General features: G+C 40.0%; 1 protein-coding gene and 1 non-coding gene across 2 annotated transcripts; both read right to left on the bottom strand.

Annotated features, from left to right (window-relative positions):
- Positions 1-204: 204 nt before the first annotated feature.
- Positions 205-21,007, bottom strand: LOC117302655 (neuralized-like protein 4). Its single transcript, XM_033786637.1, has 28 exons — positions 20,792-21,007; positions 19,776-19,908; positions 19,230-19,439; positions 18,352-18,653; positions 17,813-17,924; positions 17,356-17,444; positions 16,460-16,724; positions 16,155-16,251; positions 15,346-15,494; positions 14,767-14,885; positions 14,100-14,262; positions 13,435-13,674; positions 12,832-12,910; positions 12,164-12,333; positions 11,399-11,524; positions 10,311-10,456; positions 9,397-9,612; positions 8,690-8,788; positions 7,840-7,971; positions 7,277-7,441; positions 6,405-6,563; positions 5,004-5,183; positions 4,084-4,156; positions 3,497-3,604; positions 2,834-2,978; positions 1,992-2,107; positions 1,224-1,377; positions 205-740 (listed from the first exon to the last, which is right to left on the bottom strand). Exons 1-28 carry the CDS (start codon positions 21,005-21,007, stop codon positions 536-538), a joined length of 4,368 nt encoding a protein of 1,455 aa, XP_033642528.1. The 3' UTR covers positions 205-535.
- Positions 13,047-13,119, bottom strand: Trnas-aga. The gene has a single exon. It is a non-coding gene; the product is annotated as a tRNA-Ser (tRNA).
- Positions 21,008-21,319: the final 312 nt, after the last annotated feature.

Below are 21,319 nucleotides of genomic sequence, written 5' to 3'. Positions count from 1 at the left end.
GATCAATCGACCATCTGGGTCAAGGGAGAATAGTGAAAAACCGATAACGAATTTTGGTTTGCATCGATGCCAAAACAAAAATGAATAAAACACTCAGTGAGCGATACACTCCAAACGCGAAATTAGATTACTTACTTCTCATCAAATATGAAATTTCTGACAGAAATATTTCAAGGGATGTTTTCTACTGTCATCATTATTAGACCGTGTAAGTTTCATGTAAATCTGTGATCTTCATGATTTCTGTTTCTTACCAATTCTGTAACGTTCCTTTAAATACAGCAGAGAGACAAATTTCGCTTACAAATTAGTTGACATTCTCGAAGAGAAATAGAATATCTAGGTATTTTTGTTGACCCCGACACACATGATCATTATTTACTGTCCAAACATATTGCCATAACCTCATTCCACTCTGTAGTACCCTAAAGCAATAAAACAAGCCCAATTAAAAAAAACAAAAAGAGCAAATGTACAATATATATATATACATATATATGAACAAATAAATAGCACCATAACAATACGGGCAGTGTTATTCTACTCTAATAAGCAATGCGCACGGTACGATGGCCGATCTTTCCTTTGTAAACCATTCTATTTTGCTGTTTTCAATGTAAGGGTCGATGCTGTGGTTGACCCCTATCGTCTGGGGACCCATTGTGTAACTATTGGGCCGAGCTCGCACCTGGAAGGCCACGCTGACCGTACACACACGCTTCGTCTTCGGGTCAGTGAACCTGAGGATGGGTGAAAAACATTGTCTTAGAAATTATCTGGAATTAATAGTGAGGCAAAGTATAACCATGTTTTTTGGAACCGTTTGATTGTTTTAACCCTATATACAGGCGTGCAACTTTTCCTCAGACCAGCTGATTTCCTCTTTTGAAATGTTGTAATATCGCAAGGCAACGACCCTGCACGGTTTTAAACATCAGTTTAAGAACGAGTCACTACTCTTTTATTCCCATTCACACTCTGCTGATCAGAAACACCAGAGTTTGAATTAGGTGCTCTTAACCGATCGGCCACGACACTTAAAAGTTGATGGCCAATCCGTCACTCTTTCATAGGTCGACCAGTTTATTAGCAACTGGCTTAAATCCCATCGGAGAAACAGATCTAAAATGAAAACAAAGAGCGCCTGGCCAACCTAATTTGAGAGCGACCAAAAACCACAATCCATTTCTAAACCTTACAAACAAAGGAATTATCCGTCTTACTGTTGTTGTCTTGAGTAGACGTTACAGCCAGCGTATTTCATGGATGGAGAAACAAAGATCTGTTTGGTGTCAAAGTCTTTGGGTTTGTGGGTGTCGTCTTCGTTCAAATGGTTGGATTGTTCCGTCGGTGACCCTCCACCGAGCGTAATATCACCTAAATTGGAAAGAAGAAAAAAAACTCAGTAAAACAAAGACACAAATAACCACAAAAACTATTTGAATATTACTTTGTCCTAAAACTCACACTCATGCTAATTGAGTCGATTATAAAGATATCTACTCAGCTTAGACACATCTTGATTAGCACAAAAGGTTACTAGCCAAAATTATGTGGTACCTGCGAGGGTAGAGGTTGATATTGTGTATGAAAAAGCATTTGGAGCACCACAGTAACATGGGGATGTCTACTCCCCAGGAAGCTGAGAAAGATGTTACTGACCAATGACCAGGGTACTTATGAAAAGCGCATTGATATGGTTATTATTAATGCGCTATATTATATTAACACTTTCGTGCACAAGGCGATCATTAGCGACCAACAAAAACACATCAAATTGGACTTTCATAACCAGTCATAACTTAAAAACTCCCATATAAAACGCCCTCGTTGTTTAGAGTGATTGTTGAGCTTTCGTTTGGTGTGAAGCTCAACTGGGGGTGCTTTTGAAAAACTTTGAGAAAAACACGGTTTGAACACGTTTTCTTTTTTTGCTTTTATAAAAATGTATCTGTGCATCAAGGAATTAAAACTAACTTTAATTATCTTACCAGGTAGAAGTAGCATTCCACTGTCGAGAATTTTTCTGACGGCTCCAAGCACCGTTCCATGGTATGCCATATGCCACATATCAAACACATTCAAAGTCTCCGCTCTACAGTGTAGTCTGAAGCAAAAGTGAAAATGTATTCAGGGAATTGATAGACTAGTTTGAAATGTGAGCTCAAGACTCATTCAAGGCTCTCCATGGACTATCCCCTACCTACATACAGAGCATGATTCAGCCCCGTAGTGTCAGGCCGGGTCTGAGGTCATCTGGCAGCATGCTCTATGTTCCTCTGGCCTGTTTATCCAGCTATGGGGACAGGGCATTCAGTAACATCCTCACCCCGCCTCTGGAACTCTCTGCCTCAACAACTCAAGGACACACATGACATCTCACGATTGATTCCAACACTCTCTTAAAACCCATCTCTTCAGATTAGCCTTTGCAGATATTGAGAGAAATTTTCTTCTTGTTCTTTGACCAGCGCCTTTGAATGTTTTACAGATTAAGTGCGCTTTAAAAATGCTGTATTATTAATACAAAGCATGAAAGCTTGAGAGAGCACGGAAGCTAGTAACCGTCAAGCCTGCTGACATACATTTTTCTTTGGTTTTAAAAGCCCCTACTTGCAATCTGGGGCATTCTGTGTTGTTTTATCTCCTTGTTCTTAGGTATTTGATCTAAAGTCTAAAATTAAAAAAATTTAAAATATAATAAATTTGGGGGGGGGGGGTGGCAACAAATGAAGAAATCACATCCCTGCACATTTCAAATTATCTTGAACATGAGTTTTTCTATATAAAATTTAACTATGAACAATGAACATAAGCATAAAACACATCTTACTTGATTGCAAATTTGCACCATCCAAACGGGCGGGTGTACCGCTGCAGTGGATCTCCCTGGTCCCCATACTCACTGGTGCCCTGGTACTTCCGACAAGGATCACAGTAGCACTTGTTGAACTTTGGATTGGTTTCAAAGTACGCATCTGTACAAAAAGGGGTTAAAAAATAACATGGAGCAAAACTAAAGTTTAACACACACTACAAAAGGGCAAAATTTCATAAAGCCTGTCAGCACAAAAACTTGCTGAGCACCAAATAGTATTGCTTAGCAGAAATAAATTACCAGCCCAAATTACAGTAAGAGAAAGTGATTAAGAAATCAGAGTTTCAGATCAGGTAGGATGGGAAACCGTCAAATACTGAAAACTTAAAAACCAATCTCCATGCTAGGCTCTGACCGAGAATTCAAAATGAGGTCCACAGAGGTGAAAGGTAGGTAGATAACTGTTAAGCTGGTTTCCTGCTCATATCTGCTAAGCATAAATTTGTTCAGCAACACTTTGTACCTAAGCAGCTCTATGACATAGGGCCAAGGCTAAACTTGACTAAATTGGACCAAAATGCACAGATTAGAGATGGGGCATTCAATCCCTATACACAAGAGGTTTAAGTCAGCTTACATCATTGTTGTTAAAATTACGTCTGATATTAATTCACTTACCGGGTAAGCCTAGTGTGGCTTTGAAACGGATACAGAGGTTTTGGTATTCACACACCCGTCCGTTACCTCCAATGGGGAACAGTGACCTTGGAGTGTTCTCCTTCAAACCTATTCACAAAGATAATCATACAACTCAATTCGTTGAGAATTTATTACCCACTCCAAAGCATCAGTCTGTTCAAAACTTACTCGGTTACGAGCAATGGGGAGCTGTTGATAGTATAAAACATTGTGAGAAACGGCTCCCTCTGAAGTAATGTAGTTTTCGAGAAAGAAGTGATTTCTCACTAAAATATTGCAATCGATTTTAAGACCTCAGCTGAGGTTTCGAATTCAAGCATCTGAAAACACACAACTTGTGCGACAAGGGTGTTTTTTTCTTCCATTATTTTTTTGGAACTTTGAAGACCAATCAAGTTCAATATGTTGCATATGTTTAGATACACCAAGTGAGCAAACTGGTCTATGACATTTACCAAAGGTGTCCAGTGCCTTTACGAAATTTCCAATTGCAAGTGTCCTTTACAAAAAAATGAAGATGGCCTTGCCCTCTCTAAGATAAAGCTTCAGGGTCTGGAAAATCTCACCATTTTCAAAGGACGCCTTCTCTTTTTCTTCTGGCACACCAGCTGCCCCAAGTTCTTCTGTTACTATGGAAACCTGTATCAACAGATAGCTCTGAATTACAAGAAATCTAGTGGCTGAATTGTTAGATCTATTCTAAATGGTTAGTTAAAATGTATAGGTGCTATTCCATGAAGATCCCACAGGGCTCAATTTACTAAAGCTGCTAAGCACGAAAATTTGCTTAGCATGAAATTTCTTCCTTGATAAAACCAGGATTACCAACAAAATTTACATTTGTTGATTATTGCTTGGTACTTGTGTTCAGCTGTTGCTTGATTATCCTGAAAATCAAGTGGAAATTTGGTTGAGAAATCCTGTTTTTATCAAGGCAAAATTTCATGCTAAGCAAATTTTCATGCTTAGCTGCTCTATGAAATTGAGCCCTGGTGTCACGACTGGGACTCGAACCCACACTCTGGTGATCAGAAACACCAGAGCTCGAGTCCAGTGCCCTAAACGGCTAGGCCATGACACGCCACTTACCAGAGCTCGAGTCCAGTGCCCTAAACGGCTAGGCCATGACACGCCACTTACCAGAGGGAAATTGCTGTGCCCCCCTCAAGAGCAAAACTCAAGGCTTGTTCTCAGTGATGTGATAGGCTGTTGAACAATAACCTGAACTATAAGTGCAAAGCGTACAAGCTTGCAAGCAGGAAGCCTGCTTACATTCCTTTATCTTTGGTTTAAAAGCCCTACTGGGGTGTTCCATTTAGTTTTACCATGTTCTTATGCAATTGATCTCAAATTTAAAAACAAAATTATCATTATTATTATTATTTTTTTTTTTTTTTTTTTATATATGTGTTCTTATGAATTTGAACCAAGTAAAAAAAAAAAAAAAACGGAGAAAGCACATCCCTGTGTTCTTGGTTTGACTTACCTCAACACACTGCCCATAGAGGTCCACCAGCGCATAGCAGGGGTTGGGTATATGATCAGCGACGATGCCGCAGTCTCTACCATATACATAGAGATGTAGATTACTCTGGCCATCCACCATGATACCTACAGTATCTCCTTCCTTTAGTTGGTCTAGGTTGGGTCCGTTGAACGTTCTCACCTACAGTTTACAAGGAAACAGATTAAGGGGGTCAGGTTTAGCACATAGCAGGGGTTGGGTATATGATCAGCGATGATGCCGCAGTATCTACCATATACATAGAGATGTACGTTACTCTGACCATCCACCATGATATCTACAGTATCTCCTTCCTTTAGTTGGTCTAGGTTGGGTCCGTTGAACGTTCTCACCTACAGGGAAACAGATTAAGGGTTTGAGTAGGGTTAAGGCAGGGTAAAGGCAGTGGACACTATTGGTTATTACTCAAAATAATTATCAGCATAAAACCTCACTTGGTGACGAGTAATGGGGAGGGGTTGGTACTATAAAACATTGTGAGAAACGGCTCCCTCTGAAGTAACGTAGTTTTCGAGAAAGAAGTAATTTTCCACGTATTGAAATCAAGCATCTGAAAGCACACAACTTCGTGTGACAATGGTGTTTTTTCTTTCATAGTTATCTCGCAACTCCGACGACCAATTGAGCTCAAATTTTCACAGGTTTGTTATTTTATGCATATGTTGAGATACACCAAGTGAGAAGACTGGTCTTCGACAAGTACCAATAGTGTCCACTGTCTTTAAACATACACCGTTGGAAGATAATGATAGTAGAAAGCTTCTCTTAAAACTATTGCTGGGTCAGGTGCTGTAGTTTTTGAGAAATGAGTAAAACAATGGCACAACAATTATTTTAGCATATATAACGTTTCTACCAGTACTAGTATTTACGCGACTCTCCTGAAAACAGCGCTCTGTGATTTCCACTTGTTTTTGTTTTAAACTTGACGACTTGACGAAGCTGAAACTTCTACTGGTTAACTATATTACATACATCTCCATTCACATGAATCCAAAACAATAAGTTAAAGACAGTGGACACTATTGGTAATTGTCAAAGACCAGTCTTGTCACTTGGTGTATCTCAACATATGCATAAAATAACAAACATGTGAAAATTTGAGCTTGATTGGTCGTCGGAGTTGCGAGATAACTATGAAAGAAAAAACATCCTTGTCACACGATGTTGTGTGCTTTCAAATTCGTGGAAAATTACTTCTTTCTCCAAAACTATATCACTTCAGAGGGAGCCGTTTCTCACAATGTTTTATACTATCAACCTCTCCCCATTACTCTTTACCAAGTAAGGTTTTATGCCAATAATTATTTTGAGTAATTACCAATAGTGTCCACTGCCTTTAACACTTTGATGAGCATGTACCTTGTGGCCATTTTGGAACACTGCATCCCCTTGAACGATCCATGTCCCTCGTTTGATATTTGACGCCGATGCTGGAAAGCCCAACCTATCAGGGGAATGACTGGTCACGCCAATCTTAACAGAGGACGTCCACTCGTCTGTAACCTTCTCAAGCTTCACCTAAAGATGACAGGAACAACTAGTTACATACAATATAGAAAGGTTTGCGGTAACACCATGTAATGACTATCTCTAATGAGTTGGGGTGGTTCTAAAAAGAACCGTTGGTTTCAACTCGACGTTTTCAGAACCATCCCAACTCATTCGAGATAGTCACTACATGGTGTTACCGCAAACCTTTCAATATCGTATTTCCACCATGCAAAGTTTCAAATCCTACTTAGTTACATACAGGAAAACTGGCCGAACTGACTGTTTTCGCGAGGGGTGTAGCAAATGTTTTGGGGTTCTTTTGAATCCTATCTAGAAGTGTCTATAAGAGACTAGTGAGCGACTATTTCCAATACTGCATATAAGACGCCTTCGAGTACAGTATTTGGGATTTGAGGCATTGCATGGTGAGGTACTAATATATATTTGGTTTCCGGTAACACCATGTGTGTGTATCTACTTGCCAAGCAGATATCGATCTTTAGAGAACTGTATTGCTTTATATTTTACTACCGAAGAGTAGATTTTCGGAATTCCGGAGACTTCTCACCTCTAAAAAGAACTGTCCAGCTTTTAACTACTCCCTGGGCGGAAATTAGAAAACTTTATAATTTTCATGATTTTTTATGTATTTTTTTTTTTTTTTTGGGGGGGGGGATGAATAAAACATAAAGATTTCCAATTAAAAACGGAGAAATCACATCCCTGTAAGTTTGTCTTACCTCGAACAGCTGTCTTCTTGGTAAGGGGCAGTCGCTGATGACGACCGCCTGATTGTAGCTCGCTGTTCGACTGGCCGTCATGTTCTCATTGCACAGACCGATGTTCTTCCCGTGGTTATTATGGAAGTGGATCGGATGGACGGGAATGGAACACGTGGATTCTCCCTGTACATCAAAAAAACAGGATGCAACAAAGTCAAAAGTTTGGTGATTATACGTTGATATCATCAGGGCAAAACATAGAATCTCACTATTGTGAAAACGTTGTATTTTGCAAGAGAATGCAAAAAACATTGATTCTCAAAAAATAGTTAAAGTAGAAGTTTTCAGCTTCATTATTCGTCAAGTTTTTGAGAAAAACACAGAGAAATGTTTTTAGGAGAGTCGCGTAAATCCGTTGTACATGCTCAAGCAAGTAATACAGCAAGTTTATTTTGAGGACAACTTTCTACCATCATTATGTATGGTAAGTTTAATTTAAATCTGTGGACATTTGTGTTTTGTGTCGTACGAAAGGTACCCAAACCCTTTAAGCGAGAAAATTTACAAAAAGCAAAACTGACCTCCTTGTCTGATTCTTCTTCACTGCTTGATGAAATGGACGGTGGTTTAATGCTCTCCAATGACATGACTGCTGAGCTGGTTATCCCCACAGATTCTACTATGCCGTAAATGTCCACAATAGCGTGTATCGTCTGTAAACAAACACAACACAAACTTCATAAATAGTAGAACAATTTCGGATGCTACTTTGGGATTAGCCTTTCCTATGAAATCTGCTTAGAAAAACACCTTCTACTATGCAGTAAATGTTCACAATGCGTGTATCGTCTGTAAACAAACACAACACAAACTTCATAAATAGTAGAACAATATCGGATGCTACTTTGGGATTAGCCTTTCCTATGAAATCTGCTTAGAAAAACACCTTCTACTATGCAGTAAATGTTCACAATAGCGTGTATCGTCTGTAAACAAACACAACACAAACTTCATAAATAGTAGAACAATATCGGATGATACTGTGAGATTAGCCTTTCCTATGAAATTTGCTTAGAAAAACACCTTCTACTATGCAGTAAATGTTCACAATAGCGTGTATCGTCCGAAAACAAAAACAAAACAAGCTTTCTTAATAGTAGACTTTGTGATTAGCCTTTCCCATGAAATCTGCACAGCATTGGGTGCATGGGTTTTTTACAGCTCGCACTGGTACCACAGATTGCCACGAGAATTCCAAACGAGAGGGCATTATCACTTAAGAAAATGCAATTAAATTTGGGATGCACCAATGTAACACAAATCAGCAAGATACAGTTTACTTGATGAAAAATACTTTAAAAAAAAATGTTTTACATAAAAAAGTTAGGCATTTTAGTTAAAAAATGAAATGAAAATGATAAGACACTGCACCTTTGGTATATCAAGCGCAGCCACACCCAGATTCTCTCCATTTAGAAAGACATGCATTGATCCGTCTGGATATCGCTTCACTCCTACAGTGTCTCCAACCTGATAATGAGAAGACAAACCATTTATGATTATTGTCAACAAGCTCATGCCGCAAGTCGGGCCATTCAATGGCAAAACAGCCTCAACTAAAATAAATTACATTTTGAGAAAAAGCAAGTACAGAGATAAGCTGTTTTGCATTAAAAAGGGATTGAAGTGTAAAAAGAGGCCGATAAAGGACACCTCTATACATAATATGCCTTTGAAATGTAACAAAAAAAACTCAATGCCGGAAACCAACATTTTAAAGTTTTTTTGCTATTAAGGGTCACATGGCGTACCCGAGGCTTTGGGATAAAGCAACAAAACCCTATCCTTGCGGGTAACCATTTATACCCCTGGGTGAAGAGAACCAACTAGGTGAAGTGTCTTACTCGACTGTCATGGCCGGGATTCAAACCCCCACCCCAATAACAAAACCACCAGAACTTAAATTGAAAGCTCTAAACCACTCGGCCATGACACCCTGGTCAGACACACTGATTGACTGGCTGACTTCAGACCAAAGATGGGAAAGAGGTTGTGACATCGATCCCACCCCTTCACCAACATGATTAACACTACGCTTCTGCACTCAACGAAACCAACTAGAAAAAGGTTAACCTCACCTCTAATCTCTCCAGTGCCGACGAATAGTTGTCCTTAACGATCTGCCCGTTGTGTTTGACCTGTGACCCCTGGACAATCCACGTGTCCTTTGACCTCAAGGAGTTTGCAGTGACCGGCAATGACATCTGACCCTCAGAGATGTCGTCGGGGTTGAGGGTCGTTAACCCTATGTGAAGGGTACCTGACCATTGACTGGCAATCTTTTCAACTTTGACCTGAGGTCAATATATACAGAAATATAAAGTCAGTCATTCAAACTTACTCTTTGTATAAAACTATTTGCGTCTGTTTTATAAACCAGAGAAGTTGAGCTGTACTGGCCAAACGTAATGTGCAACATAAACATTGTGACAAATATATTGAGGCCTGCAACTACACAAGGTCACAGGGAACACGGTCTCGGTTGCCCAGGGTTCGATTTCACAGAGCATTAAGATTCATCGTAAGGAGAGTTGTCCTTATCGCCATAGTGATTTGTATTGTGACATCACACTTTACTATTGCAGTTCAGATCAATCGTAGCTCTTTGTGAAATTGGCTTGGGCCCAATTTCATAGAGCTGCTAAGCACAAAAATTTGCTTAGCATGAAATTTCTTCCTTGATAAAAACAGGATTACCAACCAAATTTCCACGTGATTTTCAGGATAAGCAAACAACAGCTGAATACCAGTAACAAGAAGACCTCATTTGAGGTCTCGAAATCAAATTCAAAGAAAAACACTTCTTTTCTCAAAAACTATGTCACTTCAGAGGGAGCCGTTTCTCATAATGTTTTATACTATCAACCTCTCCCCATTCCTCGTTATCAAGTAAGGTTTTATGATAATAATTATTTTGAGTAATTATCAATAGTGTCCACTGCCTTTAAGCATCAAACTTGTGCAGATATTACATTATCATATATGACTTTACCTCAAAGAGTTCTTCAGATCGTAGTGGTTTACTGCTGAAGGTGACAGCATGATCGAAGGTTCTCACCCGGCTAGCGACGGCAAGGTCTTCAGAGAGATGTATGTTGGATCCACATACTGTATGGAACTTATGGAGTAGACCTGGCACTGAAAACAACAATAGCTAAGGCTTTAAAAAAAAACTTCAAGCCAGCACTGGTGTCATAGCACATTTGATTTATTCACTGTTTTATCCCAAGTGCAATGCCCTGGGGAGTCAAAGTCATTGATTTTCTAGACTGGACTATTCCACATATCTAAGAGGGGAATCAGGTCCCAGGGTCGGGCAAAAAAATGATTTTCACTTAAACACTTAGTGCACAAAATTGTACGACATAAGGACATAGCCAGATCCAACCCTTTGATAAAGTGGAGCCATCTGTTCTGTTTATAGATTTCTTGCTGACAGCCTGTGCTAGGTTCAGCGGCTTCTAAGACCCCTTCCCTCTGCTTATCAAACATGTTGGGCTAACTAGAGAGCCAGTTACTAATAGAACCTTCTCGCACTTGTACAAATCCTGGGGCCACTTCCGCACTTAAAGGAACACGTTGCCTTGGATCGGTCGAGTTGGTCTTTGAAAAGCGTTCTGTAACCGTTTGTTGTAAAATGTATATGGTTAGAAAGATATTGTAAAAGTAGAATACAATGATCTACACAAATATGCCTCGAAATTGCGTGGTTTATCTTTTTACCCTGTCGACTAACACGGTCGGCCATTTATGGGAGTCAACCATAAATGGCCGACCGTGATAGTTTGCGACGTAAAAGGAAAACCGTGCAATTTAGAGTGATACTTGTGTGGATCATTATATTCTACTTTTAAAACATCTTTCTAACCATATGCATTTTATAACAAACGGTTTCAAACGCTTTTAATAGACCAACTCGTCCGATCCAAGGCAACGTGTTCTTTTAAGCCAGGCACTTCATGCATGTCGAAAAACACATTACGAATATATGTTTTATACACACATGGCAAACCAAACTGATCAAGTTCAGTAAACAGTCAATAACTTTTACTAAGCAGATTCTACCACTCCTCTACTAACCTGCTATGACAGAGCCATGCGAATCTGTCCTGGAGTTCATATGCTGTAAATGGTTATCCAGCTCAGTCGGCGGGACCAACGATACTTGGGCACACTGACCATACAAGTCAATCACTGCGTACACATCTATGAAACAAAAGGACAGCAAAATCAAACAAAGGTTTAAAGACACTGGACACTATAGGTAATTGTCAAAGACCAGACTTCTCACTTGGTGCATCTCAACATATGCACAAAATAACAAACCTGTGAACATTTTAACTTAATTGGTCGTCGAAGTTGGTCGTCAGAGATAATAATGGAAGTAAAAAAAACCTTGTCACACAAAGTGTTGTGCTTACAGATGCTTGATTTTGTGACCTCAAAATCTAATTCTGAGGTCTCAAAATCAAATTCAAATATTTTAGTGGATAATTATTTCTTTCGTTAAAACTATGTTACTTCAGAGGGAGCCATTTCTCACAATGCTTTATACAGGCATGCAACTGCCCGTAGAAAGAAAAAAAAAGGAGAATTTTCGAAGGCACAACACAAGTGCGGAGCGGGCAGTCGAACGCCACGGGACATGAGACCCACAATGGTACCCTAGAAAATGTGGAGGTTTATTATGCTCTAAGGTGCATTGTGTGCATGTACTAGGCATTTGTTTTACATTATTGTAGTTGTCGTTGTTGTTGCCAGGCAAATACTAGGCTTAAAAAATAATATTAAACAAAGGTTTTTATTTTATTTTTTTATTTGTTATTATTAAGTCCTCTAGCTTACCGGATGGTACATCAGTACATGCGATTCCCATGTCCTGTCCATTCAGAAAGAAGTGAAGCGTATTATCGTCCAGACGGACAATGCCGATTCTGCTCCCCTCGTGTAGAGTGTCCAGGTCCAACCCATAGGAATTGTTCAACATTAGACCATCTTTCATTACGCCCGCTCCACTGCAAAAATAGGGGGGTCAAGGCAGTTTAGTCTCATACAACCTCCCCTCAGAAGTTCCCCTCCAGTCCTACTGCTAAGAACCAAATTCCCATAAACTTTTGTATTGATCCATTGAACAATACATAGTGTACATGTTCTTACATGCAGCTACTCTGTCTGCCATTATGAGAGTCAAATTAGTGACCCTCAAATTTAGAAATAGTAGACGCGTAATTGTGCAGAGGTACGTTCCTTGTTGTGCTAAGCAGCTCTATGAAAATGGACCCTGGGCCCAAATTCATAAAGCTGCTTAAAGCAGAAAATATTGCTTAACAAATTACTGCTAAGCAGAAATGAGCAGGAAACCAGTTACAAATTGTACATGAGACATAGTCATTTGGTTGGTAACCTTATTCTGGTAAGCATAATTGTGTTCTCACCCTAACATCCAGGTATTATAGGTCAGTCATTGTACTTATTCTAGTAAGCATAATCTGATTGTGCTAAGCGGTTCTTACCTCAGCATCCAGGTATCGTGGTCCAAGTCAGTCATTGTACTTGGGAAGTCAAGCTCTTCGGGTGAGATGGTTGTAACTCCTACTGAGGAAAGTCAAATAATGGTGAGTCAGGATATAATTATTAATTTTTGGTTTTTTACCCATATACACCGATGTGTGTAGCACTGTATACTCAGTACTTTCCCCGAGTCCTGTGAAAAAAATCACAGGCATTTTTACTCGGGTGGGATTCGAACCCACGACCCTTGCAATTCTAGAGCAATGTCATACCAACTAGACCACCGAGATTGCCCGGTAGCTAGAGGCAGTTCGAATCCTATGTTTAGCAGCGGGTACTGCAAACGATTTAAATAGGATATAATTGATGTTAAATTTGCATCGGGGATAAAGAATATTAATTTCGGTTTTACCCAAACACAGATGTGTGTTAGCACTGTATACTCAGTACTTTCCTGTTTCCTGTGAAAAAAATATCACAGGCATATTACTCGGGTGGGATTCGAACCCACGACCCTTGCAATTCTAGAGCACTCTACCATCTAGAATGTGTGTCTCGGATAGAGTGAGGGTTCTAAACAAAGTCAGATATGATCTAACACTGACCTGCTTCGATGGAGCCGGACCATCTGTCCACCATCTTCTCGATAACAATCTCGAATCTCTCCCCGTCCCTCAGTGCTCTGTTACTCATGATGATTGCGTCGTTGAACTCCCCGGTGGCGCTGGGCCGAAGGGCCCTCACACCGTTATTACTGATCTTGACGTTGCGGCCATGTAGGTGGTAGAAGCGCAGGGTGCCGTCGTCCGTCGGGATGCGTATGCCAGGAGATTCCACTTGGTAGTCTGAAAGAAGATTCATTCAGACGTAGAGATTTCACTTTCAAAGTTGGTACGTTCAGAAAATAAAATTAAGTATCCAAGTACTTCATGAAAGTTGCACGGCATGTTTTTTCACCGTGTAAAAATGGTTTAAAGAATGTTTTTCTCAAACCAAATTTTTACACATAATGATGTTTCAAATGAAACACATTTCAAACTTGCCTCTACCGTGCTTTGTATCTGGTTACCAGCAGATTGATCTAGATGGACGGCAGTTCATCTAGTTTAAACCAGTCCAGTCTTGTCAGGCATAGTGAACACATTTCACACCAGTCCAGTATTGTCAAAACTGCTTCATGTCTGGTTAGAACTGGTTTGATCCAGACGGACCACAGCTCATCTAGTTGAAACCAGTCCAGTCTGGTATGGTTTACTGAATTCCCACTTACCACCAGGCTGCACAATAGTTGCTTGTGTTGCCTGCCCATAAAGGTCCACCACAGCAAAGAGATTTGATGGGACATGGGTTGCAGCTATGCCTTGATCCACCCCGTTAATGTAGAAGTGGAGGTCACCATTACGTTTCCTCATGACGCCAATTCTATCCCTCTCCTGAATTTAAAGCACCGTTTTATAAAATTATGCAACAAACTAGATAAAGAATACGCTCTCATCATCTGCCTAATTACTCTAGTTTCATCCAAAGCTAGTCCCAAAATAGCGCACCCTTGTAGTTGAGCACATGGCTCACCTCTTTTATGCTGGGCGTGTCGAGGCCAAGCGATTAAGAGAACCAAACCTAAGCTCGGGCAAAACCAAAGGTCTAAGCTCTGATCAGAAGAGTGTGGGTCTTGACATTTGTGTCCTTGAGCAAGACACCTCACCATTATTGATTCATACTTCAGATGGGACGTTAAGCTGTAGGTCATGTGTCTTGTATTAAAAACTATCAAAGAACACACCTCATTGTGTATGGCATCAAATCAATGCACTTATGCCTCATTGAGATGCTTAGCCATTGATGAGAATCATCATAGAAATAGACCTGTGTTACACCCCAAAGCGCACCCCAAACAGCGCCCCCTTGTGGTCGCACGCAAGGCTTGCTTCTCTTACCCTGAGTCTGTCCAGGTTGAGGCCATACTCATCTATGATGGGACTGCCGTTATGCATGATACCATTCCCTGTCATCATCCACGTCCCACTACGGATGTTTGTCATCGTGGACGGAAAATCTGAATCAAACCCAAAGTCGAGCACACCAGTTATGTCAAAGGAAATTAACTTGATAAATTGTAATGTAATGCATCTTTAATGTCTTGAGAGGGACCTCAGAAAAACTTTCCCTCCAGGTTTCTCTTTTTCTACAACTATCTGCAAAGATCTGAAACAGGACCATCACGGCCCTATTTCATTGCTGTTTAGCAGAAAAAGCCATTTGCTAAGCGACAAAAAGAGTGTGGCACCAGCCACAACAATGCAAACTGAATGTAATTTTGGCTGGAAACTTGTTTCTATTAAGCGATACTTTTCTGTGCTTAGCAAATGCTTAAAGACTTCATTAAACTGTTTGTCAGCTTTTAACGTAGCTGGTGCAAATGGGTTGTGTATAAAAAAGACAGAAAGGAAAAACAGATTTTGGGAAGTAGGTGTTCATCTAAAATTTGTTAAGACATTTTTTCAAACTTAACCAACCTAGTTCTTGTGGTGCGTGTTTTGTGAGTCCGATCTCAATAGAGCCAGCCCACTTATCTACTATTCTATCAATACGTATCTCAAACATCTCGTCTGTCTGTATGGGACGGTTTGTCAGCACCACTGCATTGTTGAAGTCGTCCATTGCACTGGGGGATACAGAAGACCACACAACAGTTTCAGATGGTTATTAATACTGAACAAAATAATCTGATAGATAGTGTGCTTTATACCTTTGTAGATCAGGTTTTTGGCCATGACACAAATCCCTACTCACTGCGAATGAAGATGCATGTAACTTACCTGTAGAAGTTTTAGCCATTAATTTTTTGAGAAAAAAAGGGAAAATCACAGAGAGATATTTTCAGGAGAATCGTGTAATACCAGTACTGGCTGTTGTACGTGCTGTTGTCTCCTATTGACATTGTTTTACTCATTTCTCAAAAACTTGACACCTCAGCAAGTAATATTTAAAAGGAGCTTTCGACCATCATTATCTTCAAACAGAGCAAGTTTGATGAAAATCTGTGGACATTGTGTTGTGTGTCCTACAAAAAGTATCCAAACCCTATGAGACCAACAGGCCACATCGCCCTGAGTATAAGAACTAGTTAATAATAATAATAATAATAATAATAATAATAATGATAACCCGTTTTTATATAGCGCTTTTCACACCCGGAGGGCGTCCCAATGAGCTTCACATTATTACCCCTGGTCACTTGGCCTTAATTCACTCCTTACACCATCTCCCCTCCCTGTTGGGGAGTATGCTTCCTATTTTTCTTCTTAAGATTAACTGAACTTACTTTGGTCGATGGGCTGTCAGTCCATTATTGATCACCTGGGCATGGATACCACAAGTATCATGGAAGTGAGGTTTATCTGTCCATTCCCACGCACCAGCTGTCAACAAAATAGACACCACACATCAAACTTTTGCTTACCAGATTAAGGTTACCGGCCAAACTACTACGTCACATGTGCAAATTGTGACTGGTATTCTGCTCATTTCTGCCAAGCACAAAAGTGCCATGCATTATTTCCTACTTAAACAACTCTTTAAAATTTGTAAATCAATTCATGCACACAATAGAAGAACTGTCCTCTTTACCTTCAAAGACGTTTGGCAGTTCTTGTTGAGCTAACGATCTGAGGTAGCTGAGACGAGGGACTCTGTGATCAATAAAGCTTGCCATGGCGTGGGCAGCTGGCGGGATCCACTCCAGAATGGTCACCTTAACCGCCATTCCATAAAGGTCAACGACACCAAATATAATATGCGGGGCATTGGAGGCAGCTCGTCCCTGGTCCCGCCCGTTGATGAAGAAGTGAAGATCACCGTTGGCTTTGCGCATGACCCCGATACGATCCCCTTCCTGGAAGATTGGAGACAGGGACGATAATTGCATAACATAATCCATAATTCTAAGTCATATGCCTTAAAATCACTACTACTTGACTACTCATTGCATCTTTTAAAGGCAGTGGACACTATTAATAATTACTCAAAATAATTATTAGCATAAAACCTTTCTTGGTGACGAGTAATGGGGAGAGGTTGATGGTATAAAACATTGTGAGAAATGGCTCCCTCTGAAGTGCCATAGTTTTTGAGAAAGAAGTAATTTTCCACAAATTTGATTTTGAAACCTCAGGTTTAGAACTTGAGGTCTCGAAATCAACCATCTAAACACACACAATTTCGTGTGACAAGGGTGTTTTTTTATTTCATTATTATCTCGCAAGTTCAATGACCGATTGAGCTCAAATTTTCACAGGTTTGTTATTCTATGCTTATGTTGAGATACACCCAACTGTGAAGGCTAGTCTTTGACAATTACCAATAGTGTCCAGTGTCTTTAATGCAACTTCCAGAAGCAGAGCACTTAGTGTCAAACAAACTGAAATGGGGACGGTTATCCAAGGAGGCAAAAGGGACACCCTAATCAGCTAAGTAAGTAGTAATACTATTATTTAAACAATCACTGCATGTAGTTTCTGACTTACTGCAAGGTCATCGAGGTCAAATTCTCCATACTCCCTGGTGGTGCCTTTACCATTGGTGAGAATGCCACAACCACTCATCATTATAGTACCTGGAAGGAATAAACCGCAATTCATAAGCAAAATCGCCAAGATGTGGCATGTCGTGGCCAAGTGGTCAAGCACACTGGAGCCAAGCTCTTGTACTTCTGATTAGCAGAGTGCGGGTTGGAGTCCTAGTCTTGACACTTCTTTTAAAGTGAGACACTCAACCATTATTGCTTTGTCCTTCGGATGGGACATAAAATCGTTGGTCCAGTGTGTTGTGTAATGCAGGTAAAAGAACCCAGTTACACTTATCGCTAAGAGAAGAGGTTTGGTGTTGTGTACATCGTGATTGCAATGAACATACCTTTTAAGGGAGCTTCAAAACGCTAACTGCTCTAGAACTTTTACACCTACAAATAATTTCTGAACCCACCTGATCTGAGATTCGTCATAGTGGACGGGAAGTCTAACGTGTCCGGGTTATGAGTCGTGACGCCGATTTCAATTGATCCCGACCACTTATCGATCAGTTTGTCTATTCTGATCTGGAAATCAAACAATCATATAAAAAATGAGCTGAAAAGAGCAAAATATCGCTCCAAGCAAGGTTTAAGCCAGGATTTAGTAAATGCCGCAGGCCTGGAATTTCACACAGGCTGCGAGGGCCATGGCCTCCGGTGCCCCTTCTTGGCCTTGGTGCCCCTTCAAAAGTTTCCCATTGACTTTGCGATTTTCCAATGAAAGTGCCCTTTGCAAAATGAAAATGAACTTGCCTTTTCAAAGATGAAATTCCAGGCCTAAAAATGGTGTCAAAATTTGCAAGAAATTTAAAAGCTCAGTTTACAAATTAATCACTTGCAAAACATTTGCAAAAATGACAGATAAAACAGGGTGTGCAAATTTTAAACAACTTGTCAAAAAGACACCAAGACGGCTCTAAGCTCACTTTGGACCAGTATTTCCGTTACTCACCTCGAATAACTCATTACTCCTCAAGAGTCTATTTGTCATGACAACGCCATTGTTGAACTCGTCCCTAGCGTTGCCTCGCTCCGCCGTCCTTCCATTGTTTATGATCGAGATGAGTGTACCATGACGCCTGTGAAACAGGAGTGCATCATTGGAGGGCAACGACACTGATGCGTTGTCAACGGCAACAACTACATCCTCAACCTCTTCAACCTCTGTGTCCTCATCCTCCTCTCTGTTGCCATGGTTATCATCGCTTTCTGCCTCGCTCGATGACGAATTCTCGTTGTTGTTGGGGACCATATCTAGAAGAAAATTACATCAAAATAGGCATTTAATAATAGTAATAAGAGTAATAAAGACTTCTAATGCACACATAACCACCCTGCTGGGTGTTCAAAGTGCAATTTATTATAATAATATTATTATTATTAAATGATTTATCAAAGCGCTCACACAATTAATATACCCCTGTTCATTATGCCTTGAGCATTGTATCTTTCTTGATAATATTGCCTATATACAATCAGCATTACGTCGAAAAAACCCAAAAAAACTATGACCCTACCGTATGGGTGACAGGCAAACGCTAAATCAATTACAAGTCACCATACACCAACTCTGAACTTAAATCATCAAAGCACAGTTTAGTTCAGTTTCCTACTACTAGGCTCTACCCTTAACTTTTACGTGATTAGCCCGCAGGATCAATCAGCTCGTCATTTCAATAGTCTGCCAGATTTTGCACTTGTACATAATTCATACTAAATAGGGATGCTTTTACACTGAACTAGCCATCTGGTCCTCAGGTGTTTTAAACTAGCATTTGGTCAGTAGACTGCTGAGGGAAAAAGCTGCTACCGAAAAAAATCTAAACATACTTGCAGTGTGAATCAGTGTCACTTGTGTGCATTTGCCGTACAGGTCAACCACAGCATACACCCTGGCTGGCAGGTCAGACGCAGCTACGCCCTTGTCGACGCCATTGTGGAAAATATGAAGCTCTCCGTTCTGTGTCCTTTGAATACCGATGTGATCTCCGATGCAACACGAGTCCAGATCACAGGCATACTCGTCAAGAATAGCTTCACCTGGACATAAAACAAAACAAGAATGAATTGTTGAGAGCCGTTGGTTTAGTCTCGACATTTGAAACAGTGTGCTCTGCAGGGGAATGGAAGAAAGAGAAATGCAGAGAATAAGTCTACGGCTCTTCTCAGGTCCAACACTCCCAAGCCTGATTCTTCGTTATTAAAAGGGCAAGAGCACCTAGGCATTTTCTGTTTAGCTAGGGCACCTCTGTGAGGAAATTCTCTTATTGGATCATTTCAAGGGGTACCAAGGCAATGATAAACAGGGAGTATCTGCAAGAATTACTATACTAGATAAGAGACAATTTGATTAAAATTCTAAATTTCTCACTGTACCATTGTGAAGTACCGTAGAGCCAGACAAGATCCAAGCTCCCTCACTGAGTCCAGTGGCGCTGGTTGGAAACTCAAGATTTCCTGGATCCAGTGATGTAATGCCGACTTCAATTGATCCACTCCATGTTTCAACCTTTAATTATTTTAACAAATAATGAATACAAATGTATTATTTGCTTGATTGATATGTTTCCTAATTACTAGTTTTTATTACCAGAGGGTGATCAGAGCATGGCCATGGAGGAAGGATCAGAGACACAGAGGACAATCAAAATGACTTCAGAAATTGTAAACAAACTGACTTTGTCATAAAGTCCACCCAAAAACGTCACTGCGTATGGTCAGTGCTTACTCCTACCATTGAGTTGAGGGTGAGGTTTGTTTGGCTTACACACATCGTGAAGACGGTAGCGCATTATTAGGGTAAAAACCTCCATACTTATTTGTAATCTTAGGAAAAGTACTAATGGCAAATGCTATTCTGGCTTTCGGTTCTTAACGAAAGCCAGTGATGGCCAATGGATGCGGGAGACGATAGCCGGACGAAACCGAAATAGTTCTAGGAGTACGATGCCAGTACCCAAAAACAAATTAAAATGTGTTAGTTATTTCTTTTAATCTTTACCATGATACTGCTAGTTTTCACTTGTATGAGTTTAATATAGTTTGAGTTTTATAATTAAATATAGTTATCAAAAAAAGCCAAGTATATAATTAATAGCCTAGGGCCTATTAATTACCAAAAAAAAAAATTTTTTTTTTTAATTTAGCAAAATTGTTTGCCAGCTATTCTTTCTGTGGTTGTGCTTGCTGCAAAACAAACAAGACTCAGGTCAGGACTTCCTAGATTGTGAAGTACCTGGCCCAATGTTCTGAATGAACAGTTGGGTTTACTACTTGTCAAATTTTGACCATCTGCATCAGCTGACAGAGGAGACAAATTCAATGTAATTCTACATACGGCTCAATAATGCAAAAACCAAACCCAACAAAACAAAACACTCTCGTTCGCCTACCTTTTTATCGATACTGACTTCAAATATCTCGTTATCTTTCAATACAGTTTTACTTATCACAAGACCATTATTGAATTCCTGTCTCGGCTCATTCCTACTCGCCGTCCTGCTATTGTTGGTCAGTAAAACAAGATTTCCGTGTCGGCTGTGAAATCTTCGCCTTACTGTTGTCGCCATGTTATCTGACAAGTCGCCATTTTCTTTATTGATTTGCATATCTACAGTCGGACCAATGAAAAGTAAGGTTTGTAAAACATGAATATGGAAGTTTGTCCCCAGCACAAATCCACATAATTGATTGGTTAACCTTTTGGACTAGTTGATTATTGTTCAACGTGAAACTTGCCTAGACATAATAATTGTTATGGAACTGTGTTCACTTAAAAAACACTTTAAAACAAATTAACTTAAAAAAAGTGATTAATTCTTCAACACAACTTGGATTTTACTAAGCCAGAGCTTGTGTAATAATCGAACCCTTATAATCTTGAAAACTGCCACACCTTTTTAAGAAGTGGATGAGTCCAA

The sequence above is a fragment of the Asterias rubens genome, chromosome 18 (genome assembly GCF_902459465.1).
Source record: "Asterias rubens chromosome 18, eAstRub1.3, whole genome shotgun sequence".
NCBI lineage: Eukaryota > Metazoa > Echinodermata > Asteroidea > Forcipulatida > Asteriidae > Asterias > Asterias rubens.
The sequence above is the reverse complement of the archived record's forward strand: the minus strand, read 5'-3'. Positions and strand labels throughout refer to the sequence as shown.

Excerpts from the sequence above, each read along its gene's own strand:
- LOC117302655 (XM_033786637.1), bottom strand. The coding sequence starts at position 21,007 with ATGCAAATCAATAAAGAAAATGGCGACTTGTCAGATAACATGGCGACA. Across the intron at positions 14,263-14,766 it reads TCAACCTGGACAGACTCAGG|GAGAGGGATAGAATTGGCGT; the intron begins GTAAGAGAAGCA and ends CTTTAAATTCAG. Across the intron at positions 9,613-10,310 it reads GATCTGAAGAACTCTTTGAG|GTCAAAGTTGAAAAGATTGC; the intron begins GTAAAGTCATAT and ends TATTGACCTCAG.